At 56.9% G+C, this 11858-nt stretch overlaps 1 protein-coding gene across 8 annotated transcripts in view; it reads right to left on the bottom strand.

Moving 5' to 3' along the window:
- Positions 1–11858, bottom strand: part of ARHGEF10 (Rho guanine nucleotide exchange factor 10) — a 103929-nt gene that overhangs the window by 10493 nt on the left and 81578 nt on the right. For 7 of the 8 annotated variants that reach the window (XM_035004326.1, XM_035004325.1, XM_035004323.1 and 4 more), the window contains 5 exons: positions 11251–11337; positions 9473–9678; positions 8793–8950; positions 4324–4466; positions 441–615 (listed from right to left, as the gene is read on the bottom strand). In XM_035004326.1, coding sequence (XP_034860217.1) covers positions 441–615; positions 4324–4466; positions 8793–8950; positions 9473–9678; positions 11251–11337 — 769 coding nt within the window. The remainder of the gene's footprint in view (positions 1–440; positions 616–4323; positions 4467–8792; positions 8951–9472; positions 9679–11250; positions 11338–11858) is intronic. The other variant, XM_035004324.1, reaches the window with a different exon arrangement.

Here is an 11858-nt window from a genome sequence, read left to right on the forward strand (position 1 = left end):
ACCCACATCAGCTCCACGCATATGCACACTGGCCACGTGCACACACACTAGCTACCTGCTGTCCCCACAGTCCCATTGCTGCACCTTGTCCTGTTTTATCCCCTCTGCTGGGGGCACCCTTCCCACTCTGTGCCTGGTGGGCTCCCAGCTGAGATGCTGCGTCTCTGGCTTCCCCCGAGAGCCCTCTCTACTAAAAAGTGACTCTTTTCCTTCTTGCTGTTCTTCAAGCTGAGGTCCTTGCTCTCACGGTCTGGTCTTATGAGGCTCAACTACAAGCAACATCTATGGTCACAGGCTTCTGAGCCATCAAAACCGTGCTCTAATTGGGCTCTATGCTAATGCACAGACTGACTCCTGTGTCCTGGCCTGGAAGGGGCCGCGCCTGCACTCCACGCCCCCCATCTCCTCCCTCAGGACCTTCCCCATCCGGATCCAATTACCTGGCAGCATATGGTGAACGGGGGTGGCTATGTTGATGTCCTGCAGATGCTTGAGTGTCTCGGTGTGAAAGAGGCGAAGCGTGGACCCAGAGGTGAAGGCGATCCAGATCCCCACGCCGGCGATGACCATGTGGGAGACCACCATGCCTTCTTCCTGGTGGGCCTCGAGCTGATTCTGGGGAAATAAAAGAGAAGCGATGCACGGGGCTCTGGCTGCAGCCGGGGCCTTGCCGCCAGGTCACTGCCCGCTGCTGCTGGCCCACTGCACATCTTAACCCCCAGGTCGTACGGCTGTCCTGGCCGCGAGTGGCCAGCCGGCACTCCAGAGGGGCTCAGTGTGACCCCCAAGGACCTACAGCGAGGGGGCCACTATTCCAAAACCACAGGGACCTCCGTGTCAGCAAGACACACAGTAGCAATCAAACTGCCCTCGTTCCCGCTCCCAAGCAGTATTCACAGTACTTCCCAGTGACCGTGAACCCCAAAAGCCTGCTGGAAGGCCTACCCACCGCCGAGATGCGGCCCAACGGTCACTGGCAGGTTGGTGAGCGGGAAAGCGAGAGCGACACGGGAGCGGGGAACGGGAAGGTCTGGGAACATGAATGCCAGCCAGCTCCCTGGGACACCAGTGTGGAGCCGGCAGCCCCTTCCCCAAACCCTGAGCAGGGAATGCAGGCCCACGCCCCGGCCTTGGGTGAGCCCTGTGAAGGCCTGCCAGACCCCACTGCTCCGAGCCCTCGTGGGCTGCCCGCGGGGCTCTGGGTCTGCACCCACGCCTGGCCTGGTCCCCGAAGGCCACCTTCCACCTCTCTGCAGGACCAGGTCCTTCCTTCCAGAGCATCTGGCCGAGCTCTGCCCCTTGGCTCGGTCCTGCCGACCCTGCTCCATGCGGGCCCGTGACGGGAATTTTCTAACTTGGCTGCAGTACAGACGGGGAGCCCCGGGCGGGCAGCAAGCAGCACTCCCTGACAGGTCTGGAGAAGGGGCGTGCAGGGGTGAAGATTGCAGAGTCGGTGTGAAGACACGGCATCTTCAAGCAGCCCCTGAGCTCTGCGGCAGATCAAATCCTGCACGATCCTCCAACCAGCAGGAAACGAGATGGGCTTGCCTCTCTGATCTCAGGGCTGTTCCCCAACATCACGAAACAGGGGGGAGGTTTCAGAGCCCATCACCCACCGAGGAGGCCGTATTTATACATCTTGTGTGCCCACCCCACACAGAAAGGGGTCGCCGGGCTTCACCCCTCACCGCCCCGCGCCCTGCATGGCACCCCGTGAGCCGAGCAGAGGGTGAACACGGGCATTTCCACCGCAGTTGGCGGCAGGGCCCTTGTCCACCTGCGCCCCGAGGAACCCAGACAGGGAGCAGGGCCCCCACGTTCCGAGCTGGCCTGGACACCCCACTCCACGGCCATCACAGGGACAGATGAGGCTTCACCCCTCTGCGGGAAGAAAGTTCCATTTTGTCTCTCGGGAACCAGTACAGAATTCCCAATGCGAGGGCTGCAGGAAGCGGAGGGTTAACTACACCTCACAGCCGCGGGGCGGCAGAGGACGGGCCGGGCTGCGGGAGACAGGCACGCACCCCTGCACGCTCCCCCTCCCCCTGCAAGGACAGGCCGGCGCTGCCCACGGTCACCACCACCCGTCAGCACAGCAGAGGTTGCTGGCCCTCGATCGAATCCAGCAGGCCCGGGCCCAGAACTATTTCTAGAATGTTCCCAGCAGTGCTCCTGGGCCACGTCCACCTTTCACTGCTTTCTGGCAAGTGATTCATTCCCTGCTGTTCGTCGTCCGTTCTCTGTCTTATTGGTCACGTCACGCGCCTCCGTGCTAAGCACCACGGGAGCGTGGGGTGCTGGGGTCGCGCACTGACCATGACCACTGCCGTGTGCTTCTTCCCAGAGCCGCACCCTCCGCAGGCCCGCGGGTCCCGTGGGGTCCCCCCGACTCGCTCCTCCGTGTGGGTGGTCTCCGGCAGCACCCCCTAAACTGCCGGCAAACCGACCTTCAGGGAACAGGAAGGTCAGAACATCTGCACATTAAACCCCTCAGCGGCTCACCATCGCCCGCGGCAGGGGGGCGTCCCGGCAGGAAGGACACATGCGCCCCAAGGAAGCCAGCCAGACACTCTGCCTTCCGTGGGACGCCTCCAGCACAGTGACCCCAACGGGCCCCCTGCGAGGACTCACAGGCCCCGGGGAGAGAAGCCCCGGCTCCTCGGTGTTCTGCCCGCTCCTGTGCCAACCGCACCCCCCACCACGCCGCCGGACTCGCCCACGCCGTCCTCCCGCCTGAGGTGCTCCGCTCCTTCCCTTCCAGGGATCCCTGCTCCGCCTGGACAGCCCGGCCTCGTGTGGGTTCTCAGGCGGGAATAACTTAGACTGCTCTGTCGGCGCTGTGTTCTTGGCATCATAGCCACGATTCCTGTCTTCCCACCCACAGTCTGCGTGGCCAGAGCCACGACTGGCTGCCTTTCTGTCTTGCAGGATGCCGGTGAAGCACATCTGGGACAAAACCCAGAAGAGCTATCTGTGGTCCAACGGGAGGTGCTGTGCCCCGCGGGTCTGGCTGCCGCACCTGGTGACCTGCCAGGGCACGCCCTCCACTGCCCCCTCAGCCGGCTCGCGCAGCCTAAGACCATCCGCCCACGTCCGCATGGACTGCCCGCTCCCCTGACCGCCGTCCGCCCGTGCTCTGGCACGTGAAGGAGCTCCGGGCCGGAGGCTGACACCCCACCTTCTAAGATCACAGAACGTGCCGCCAAGCGTGTCCCAGAGTAGGCTTCACGCGTGTCTTAAAACACGTCTCAGTGAGCACTGGCAACATGGCTGAAGGTCCCCACCCTGCGGAACGGATCATCCTTCCTAAGGAGGGTCTGGACAAACATTTTCAGGAGTCCATAATGACTAGAGTTTCTCACAAGCTTGCGGAGGTTCACACCAGTCACGGCAACGTGCCCACAGCGCGCTTGCGGAGATCAAGGCGATCCCTCCCCTGAGCGGGTTCCTTTCTCTACTACCTTTCATGTGATGGTCGGAGGGATTTTTAGTCGTGACGTGATTCATTCCATTGGCTGAGAACAGTACCATTAGTATCTGAGTTTACTTAGAGGGGAGGTAAGGAATGGTCAGGGACAACTTCGCTTCTTTTTCCTCAAGTTTCGTAAGAACTCTTTTTCTATTAAGGACATTAACTCTCGGTCACAGAGATGGACGGTATTTTCTCCATTTGTCATTTACAAAACTTTCTTTCTGTACAAACACGCACACTTATTAAATGTGAACAAAAAAGGTCCTAAAACTTGACCACGTTCATTGTTTTCTTTATTATGGCAACTTCAGAGCATGTGTCATGCTTAGGAAATCTCCCCCAATGCAGAGTAACGCAAACATTCTACTGCTTTCTAGCTAAGTTTGTGATTTTGTTTATGTTTTAAAATTACCTCCATCTGGAACGTTTAGGAGGGAAAAGACCCTGGGGCACGGCTCCACATTTCCACATGGCGGGCTGTCTCCTGATCCTTCACTGAATAATCCAAGTGTTGCACTGACTGGAAGGGCCACCTGACCTGGGGCCAATTTTCCCCGTGTCCTCGAAGACTCTCTATTATGTTCATACTAAATACATTTTTTAAAGTAGTGTGTTTGTGTTAATTAGCAGGTAAACGATGAACAATTCTTCCACGGACACATGGCTACACGACGGTCAGCTGAATTATCCAGTTAATCTTGCCTTTCACAGACAGATCTGGGAGGGCCACGGGCGAGAGGCTGCCTGCCCCACCACAGGCCAGGGCTCCCTGACCGCCAGCACTGGAGCTCAAGTGGGGCGGGTTCTAGAAACGCATCTCTTCATGCCGGGACTCACTTAGAACGACTTACCTCTGTCGTGTGGGTCTCGGTGCTGATTGTGAACACCTGGCCTCCAGAAGCTGCCCACAGCGTGTCCTCCGTCATGACGAGACTTCTAACTGGCAGGACGCCTAATTTTATCACTTTCTGAGGTTCAGAATTCCAGGATCCATCTTAAAAAAAAATTTTACTTTCATTCAGATTCAGTTATCCGTGCACAGGGCCTGGGGGAAAGGATCACAGATCATTTTATGCTTGTCTTTTTTTTTTTAAGTAAGGTCTACACCCAACATGGAGCTGGAACTCACGACCCCGGGATCAAGAGACACAGGCTCTACCAACCAAACCAGACAGGCACCCCACAGACCATTTTAAATAACAAGCAAAATACCATTGGTAATTGTGAGGCTGACACCTGGGTCTGGGTGTCCAGAGCTCGAGGAGTTGGCACCATGTCCATGAGGCAACCTAACTCAGTAATGGAGCAACGTTCTGAGCCCAGTCCGGCCACCTGCTATGAATCATTCACCCTGCGTCTCGGCTTTCTTCCCTGTAACGTGGGGACAATACCGCCACGCGCCCTCGGGGCTGCGTGAGAGCATGAGGCGCGACCAAGCGATCAAAGAGCTCAGCGCCGTGCCCGGCACGCAGGTGCGCGGTGAGTCCTCTCATCTACAACGACAACACACAGAACGGCTCAGTCGTCAGTACAAGGTTCTATATCCGAATCAGCGTGCGACGAGGCTTCCATTTTCCCGCGACCGGTTCTTCCCTTTGAGATACCCCTGGCCACAGACTGTGTTGTCAGGACCCACCACATCTTTAGTGCATTAAAAAAAAAAGAACTGGGGGAAGAGGCTTCCCTCACTTCTCCCGAACTCACTCCATTCCTCCAGCACAGGCAGGGATGCAATATTTTGCTTTGAAAATATTTCCAAAGACCTACTGATGAGGTTTGTCACACTTTATATGAAGTGTGAGTCAACAGGCAACGGGGATGGCAATAAAAAATATTTAAAGCAAGACTTCACAAACGTTTTCAAAGTGGCTGTGTAATTACCCCGTGAAACATTAAAATACATTCTTAGATTTTCAAAGTAACCATTAATTAAGCCACGCTGCCTAAGAACACAACTATCACTGTTAGTCCGCCAACGCCTCTGATCCTAACCAAATAAAGCACTCTGCTCAAGGAAGGGGGCAAGGTCTTGGCTCCAAACCGAGTGCTTGCTGCTGGGTTCTATACTTGAACCACTGAACCTTTTCATCCAAACCCTGTTCATGAGGACCTGCCTTAGCCGAGGCGTGCAGACACCAAGAGGCACCTCGGCAAGTTTTGGACTTTGTAGCCTACTTTCAAGTTACGATTCAACTGTAGTGGAAGTGCTTTTATGCTGCAATTAGGCCAAAAGATGCTGCCGGACAATGATCGGTTCCAGTGGATACTGACCTGCCGTTCACATGTAAGATCTGCACCGAAACCGGGGTATCATTATGCGGTTAAGCACACGCACACACACAGTCACGCGTGCACAGCCACACATGCATACACATGCGTGCAGTCATACGTGCACATGTGAGCAGAACCACAGGCAGACCCACTGGCACACACATATATGCACACACGCAGTCCCACGTGCACACACATGCACACACATAGTCCTACATGCACCCACACGCAGTCCCACGTGCACACACATGCACACAGGCTTTTTCATCCAGGACTCACAACCCTACGAAGCCCTGCAGCCTTCACTTCCGATGGGATTACAGCAGTTCGGGGTGGGGATACAATTCTCCCCAACACACACAAGGGCCTGAGAGTGCAGGGCCGAGGACGCGCGCTCCACCTGACTGCCCCACGGTGTCTGCGTCCTCGGATGGCCGTCACATGGCCACTGCCGAGTCCTCTGAAGCAAGAAATCTGCTGCAGACATGCTATTTTGCTTAAGGATTAACTTCTAACAATTGAACTTTGTTCTCTGAGCACCTAAGTTACTCTTTCTGCAGATCCCGGGCTCTGGGCCCTTGCACAAAATCCCCTGGGGGTGGCAGGGAGGGCACACCACTGGGCACTGGGCTGTGGGCGTCAGCTCCAGCTGACAGTCCACCTGCCTGGGGACAGCCTCTCCTTGGAGTTTGCACTCTAGACCTGAGTGCTCAACCAGGCTGCCCAACCACGGTGGGCCCCACTACATAAGGATTACATTTTGAGCCTACAGAATTCCAGATTTCAAGCTCCCTAAAAGTCAAAGACTTGCAACAGTGCTTGGCTGAGAAGTGGTGCAAAGGGCGGTGGCCTCCAGCCAGGCAAGTCTCCCACCTCGGAGAACACAACTGCCGAGAAGAGACCTGTCTCCAAAGACGACATTCAGATGGCCCCCGGGTGCGCACGTGAACGCGTGCTCAACAGCGCTCAGCAGCAGAGAAACGAACCCTTGTGGGAATGGCCGTCCTCCAAAAGACAAGAGGTAACAAGAGTTGGTGAGAACATGGAGGAAAGGGAGCCCATGTGCACTGTCGGTGGGAACGTAAACCGAGCAGCCACTCTGGAGAACAGCGTGAGGTTCCTCGAGAGATTAAAACAGAGCCACCCTCCGACCCAGCAATCCCACTCCTGGGGACTGATCCGAAGGAAATGAAAACACCAGTTAGAAAAGGCAGATGCACCCCCATGTTTGCCGCGGCATTATTCACAATCCGCAGCACAGGGAGAAGCTCTAAGTGTCCATCGATGGTTGACTGGATAGAGATGTGCTGTGGAATATTATTCACCATGAAAACCAAGGAAACCCTACTGCCTGTAAGGACACGGAGGAGCCTTGAGGGCATTATGCTCCGTGAGGTAAGTGAGACAGAGAAAGACGAATACCACATGATCTCACTCATGTATGGAAGCTAAAAACCTCCAGCTCGCAGAAATACAGAGGGGAGGCCATAGAGGATGGGGCGCGGGTGGGGGAGATGGTGCTTAAAGGCACACACTGGCAGCCAGAGGGTGAGTCCTGGGGACCTAACGCACCGCACAGACCCGAGAGTCCACAACACTGCGTTATGAGCGTCCCAGTTGTAAGAGAGAGGATCCGAAGTGCTCTTACCACGGGAAGAGAAACGGTACGTACGTGATGGGAGGCGGGGGTTAGCTAATGCAGCGGCGATGGTTCTGCAGCGCATACGCGGATCCAAACCTTAAACGTGCGCCGTGTTATATGTGAATTATGTCTCAGTAAAGCTGGGGGAAAGAGAGAAGGTTTCACCAGCCCCAAATTAAATAAATATAAGCCCTGAATAAATTCATTGCACTGGGAGAAATAGACATCAATATCCCAAGTCAATTTAGGAAGCTCAGGAGACACAACTGAAATCACGGTACTTGCAGACTTCCAGAGGTCAGCAATTCCCACGAAGTCCATCTCTGCCAGAGCAGCAGAAAGCACACCGTGAGCGCACCACCCAAGCCAGAGACAGTGGGGAAAAGAAACACAGAGCGATGCCACGATAAATATTCACCTGCACCTAAAGCAACGCGTACTTCATTCTAAATACAGCTGAGCCCACAGACAAACCTCGCGTCCGAGCCGCAGTGCTCACTCCACGGGGCACACCTGCTGGCCGGGCCCTAAACCCGGGTGCTCCCGGGTCTCGGCGGCGCACAGGCTTCCCGCCCTTCCCAGCTCTCTATCCCTGGGTGTGCAGGCAGGGCTCCCTTGCCCCTGGACAGTGACGGGCGCCCCTCAGGCTCGGCTCCACCTCCTCCCTGCAGAAGGCTCAGACCCGGCACCTCCCAGTGCTCCCCGGGCACCCTGAGCGCCGTTTACCCTCGGTGAACTGTTCGTCCCCGGGTGGGAGAAGTGGGACTTGCTCCCATCTGCAGCCGCAGGTGAGGCAGGAGGCAGAGCGGCTGGATGGCTCCCCGCCTCCACCGCCAGGATCCGCGACCCGGTGCCCACACTGGAGATACCCATGTGCCCCAGGAGGCTGCAGACCCGCACTGTGACCCTCTGGTGTCCCCGGAACCCACCGGAACCCTGGGCCAAGCCCGAGACAAGAGGAGGAGCCCAAGCAGGAGGGACGACGGCCAGCACATGCATCCAGGTGGTCCTGACCGTTGGGCACAGACCTGGTCCAGACACTCACGCGGGCAGCCTGCGGTCCCCTCCACCCAAGAAGACAAAGCCTCGCAGCCCTGAGTGAGGGCAGGGGCAGCGAGGGGGCCGGGGTCTCAGCCCTCGGGGGAAGGACGCACACGGACCTCAGCACTTTGTAGAACGGGGAGGCGTGGGCCGGGAGACCCGTGTCTGAAACCACTTCCCACCCGTGCGGCTGGGGCGGCTGGGGGTGCTCACGCTTCGCACTGTCCTCTTGGGGTTGAGCAAGCTGCACGTGCCTTGGGACGCGCGGTGACAGACGCTCGCGGGGACGTGGCCCAGGAATATGAAGCTCCGTCCACAGCAAACCCCCAGAAACCGCCACGAGACTGGACGTGTAGACACAATTACCTTCTGCTTTCGCGTAGACGGCCACGGCACCGTTGACCAGGCCGGCGTACAGGCTCTGGGGCGTGCAGGCGAGGCTCATGACCGTGGACCTGTCCGGGGTGAAGAAGTGCTGCAGACGCACCTTCTTGGAGCCTTGACTGCTTTTATAAACGGAAATGCTTCGAGAGAGACACAAGAGCCAGTAAGCGCGTGTGTCGGGCGGGCGGGCGGGCGTGCGCTCGGGCGGCAGGGCCCACACGAGCGTGCCCAGCAACTCCAGCCCCCACCCCGCACGCGCACTCTGCTGCCACCCAATCTCGTCCCATATTGTGAAGGAGAAACTGTGGAAGAAATTACTTCCTCCTAGTGAGTTCACATCAGGAAAACCGCCGTAAAGCGCCTCTGAATGGTGGCAGGGTGGAGTCCCTGTGCGGCACGGACCAGGCCCCGTTAGACTCCAAACGTGAGCAGTCAGCTACTTGTAAAAGCAGGACCAAGAAGAGACCGGTCAGGGGAAGCCGCCAGGCAGAACTGGGACGTTCCCTGCAGTCGCCATTCCTCCTTGGGGTTTCCCGCGGTCATTCCCACGGGCGGGCGGCGACCGAGCCGATCCCGCCGCGTGGTGTAGCCCCTAACAGACGGGGGGTGACTGACCGACCCGGCTCGTCGAGCTCCTCCTGGTGGAGCAGCGCGGGGCTCACCTCCCCTCCTCGGTCCCCAGGCAGATGGTGGGCACGCCCGGCGCCCTCCCGGCCGCGGTCTCGGGCTCCGCGTGCCGCTCCTCCGCGGGGATGAACACCATGCACAGGACCCGAGACTCCACGTTGAAGCACTCAATGACTTTGGGGTTGGAGTTTTGAAACGAGACGATGGCAATCTGGCCCATCTGGCTGGTGCAGCTTCCGATCTGGCGGGGGGAGAGGAGTGCCTGGAACTTCCACAGCACACCGACCCCTGACCTCCGTGGCCACCGGGAGAATTCGTGTCGCCACGGGAACCAACACACTTCACAGAATCGAGAGCTGTTTACACCATCTGCTAGCAGAGCCCGCCTCTCCTTTTCAATGTATGGGGTTACTTTCCCTTTTAATTTTCGGAACGAGAGCCCAGTTTTGGTTTTGGTTTTGGTTTTAGTTCCTATTTCTATCCCTGAGAAACCGTAGCGGTGGCGGCCGGCTCAGGCACAGTGAGAACCGGTCTTAAACTAAGCCCAGCGTCAGACACGCTCACCCAGGGAAACAAGGCCTTAAAAAGAGAGCGCGTCAGAGCGCCTCCCAGCGTGGTCACCAGCGTGTGAGTCCGAGGCCCCGTGCCATGGCCCTGGGACGCTGGCGGGCCGCGGGCACCCCCGCGAACCTATCTGCCGGGTCACTGGCCACCCCACAAGCTTCGTTCCCGACTTGAAGTCCAATTGTTTTTTCAGTGGGAAAGAGTCACATCTTGTTAACGGAAGAATCAACAGGACAGAGCACTCAGGGTCCTGGAGGGAAAGCCGGCCCGGGGGGTGGGGCGGGCACTGAGGCTCCCAGCTCCCATTTCCTCTGGGCCAGCTTTGGCAACGTCGTCCCACCCCCCATACTCTACCAAAGCGTTTCCATGCCACAAAGAAGCGTCCTGCTTTGACAGCCTTCCAGGGGAAGGGTGCCAAACCTCCAAGCCCTGCTCGGGCTGGCGGGGCGAGTGGGGGTGGGGATGCGAGCAGGAGAGGGAATGAGGCACCAACTACGGTCCGAGTGATGGGAAAACTCTGCTAAAATTCGAAAACCTTAGGGAAATAAGCCCATCCAGTCCTTCACAGCTGGGTGCACAGAACGGCCCAGTTACTTGGCCTGCTCCTTCTCGACGCTCAGGGAGGAGCACCGACCACACAGAGGCTGGGGCTGTGGGAAGGTAGAGGTCACCTGAGGGCAGGGCGCCTGGAGGAGGTGGTCAGGGTGCGGTGCCGGAGGACAGCAGGGCAGCCATCGGGGAGCAGGTCTGGGGGGCACCCCAGGAGACCTCAAAACACAGTGCACAAGGATCATCTCCCGTTTGCAAGAACCAGAAAGGCCCATTGCGATGGCAGCATAATTCAAATGCAGTATTTCATTTGGAACAAATTAATTTTAATTGCAAAGTTTCCAGTGTAAAAAGCCAGCAATGTCTTGGAAGGGGGTAAAAAACCCCATGCAATTTAGCCACCCAAATTAAAGAAATATTTAAATTACTCTCACATCAGCTAAATTGGTTGTCTCTGGGCTGAATCTAATCTGGTAAAACTTTAGATGAAAAAAAAAAGACAGAAACATTTTAATTCCTGAAACTTGGACACCTTTTCCAAAAGCGTTCAGTCCTCTCTTGTGGTTTGTGACTTCCATGTGTATAAACACAGCCCGGGACATGCGGCGACCAACGGCAAGTTCTGCATTTGAACCTCTCAAACCCACACTAACCACAGACCCCTCAGGAACCCACATTATAGACACACAGCTCGTCTTACCCACAGGAAGCCGTGCGCCGTGGACAGCGAATCCGGCTGAGCCTCATTATTCAAGCAAGGTTCGGGATTGTAAGTGGCACATTCGATCTAATGGGGAATAAAATCAAACACCCCCATTTAAAACGGGACCAGGAGGCATCCTGGCGACACAGTATTTTTTTTTTTTTTGAGATTTTGTTTATTTATGGGGCGCCTGGGTGGCTCAGTCGGTTAAGCGACTGCCTTCGGCTCAGGTCTTGATCCTGGAGTCCCGGGATCGAGTCCCGCATCGGGCTCCCTGCTCGGCAGGGAGTCTGCTTCTCCCTCTGACCCTCCTCCCTCTCATGCTCTCTGTCTCTCATTCTCTCTCTCGCAAATAAATAAAATCTTAAAAAAAAAAAAAACATTTAAGATTTGGTTTATTTATTTGACAGAGACCCAGTGAGAGAGGGAACACAAGCAGGGGGAGCGGGAGAGGGAGAAGCAGGCTTCCGGCCGAGCGGGGAGCCCGATGTGGGGCTCGATCCCAGGACCCCGGGATCATGACCCGAGCCGAAGGCAGACACTTAACGACTGAGCCACCCAGGCGCCCCCGCGACACAGTATTTTGAGCGGGTAACAGACTACTG

This window comes from Mirounga leonina, unplaced genomic scaffold, assembly GCF_011800145.1.
Source record: "Mirounga leonina isolate KUSES-001 unplaced genomic scaffold, KU_Mleo_1.0 Mir_128, whole genome shotgun sequence".
In the NCBI taxonomy this organism is placed as follows: domain Eukaryota; kingdom Metazoa; phylum Chordata; class Mammalia; order Carnivora; family Phocidae; genus Mirounga; species Mirounga leonina.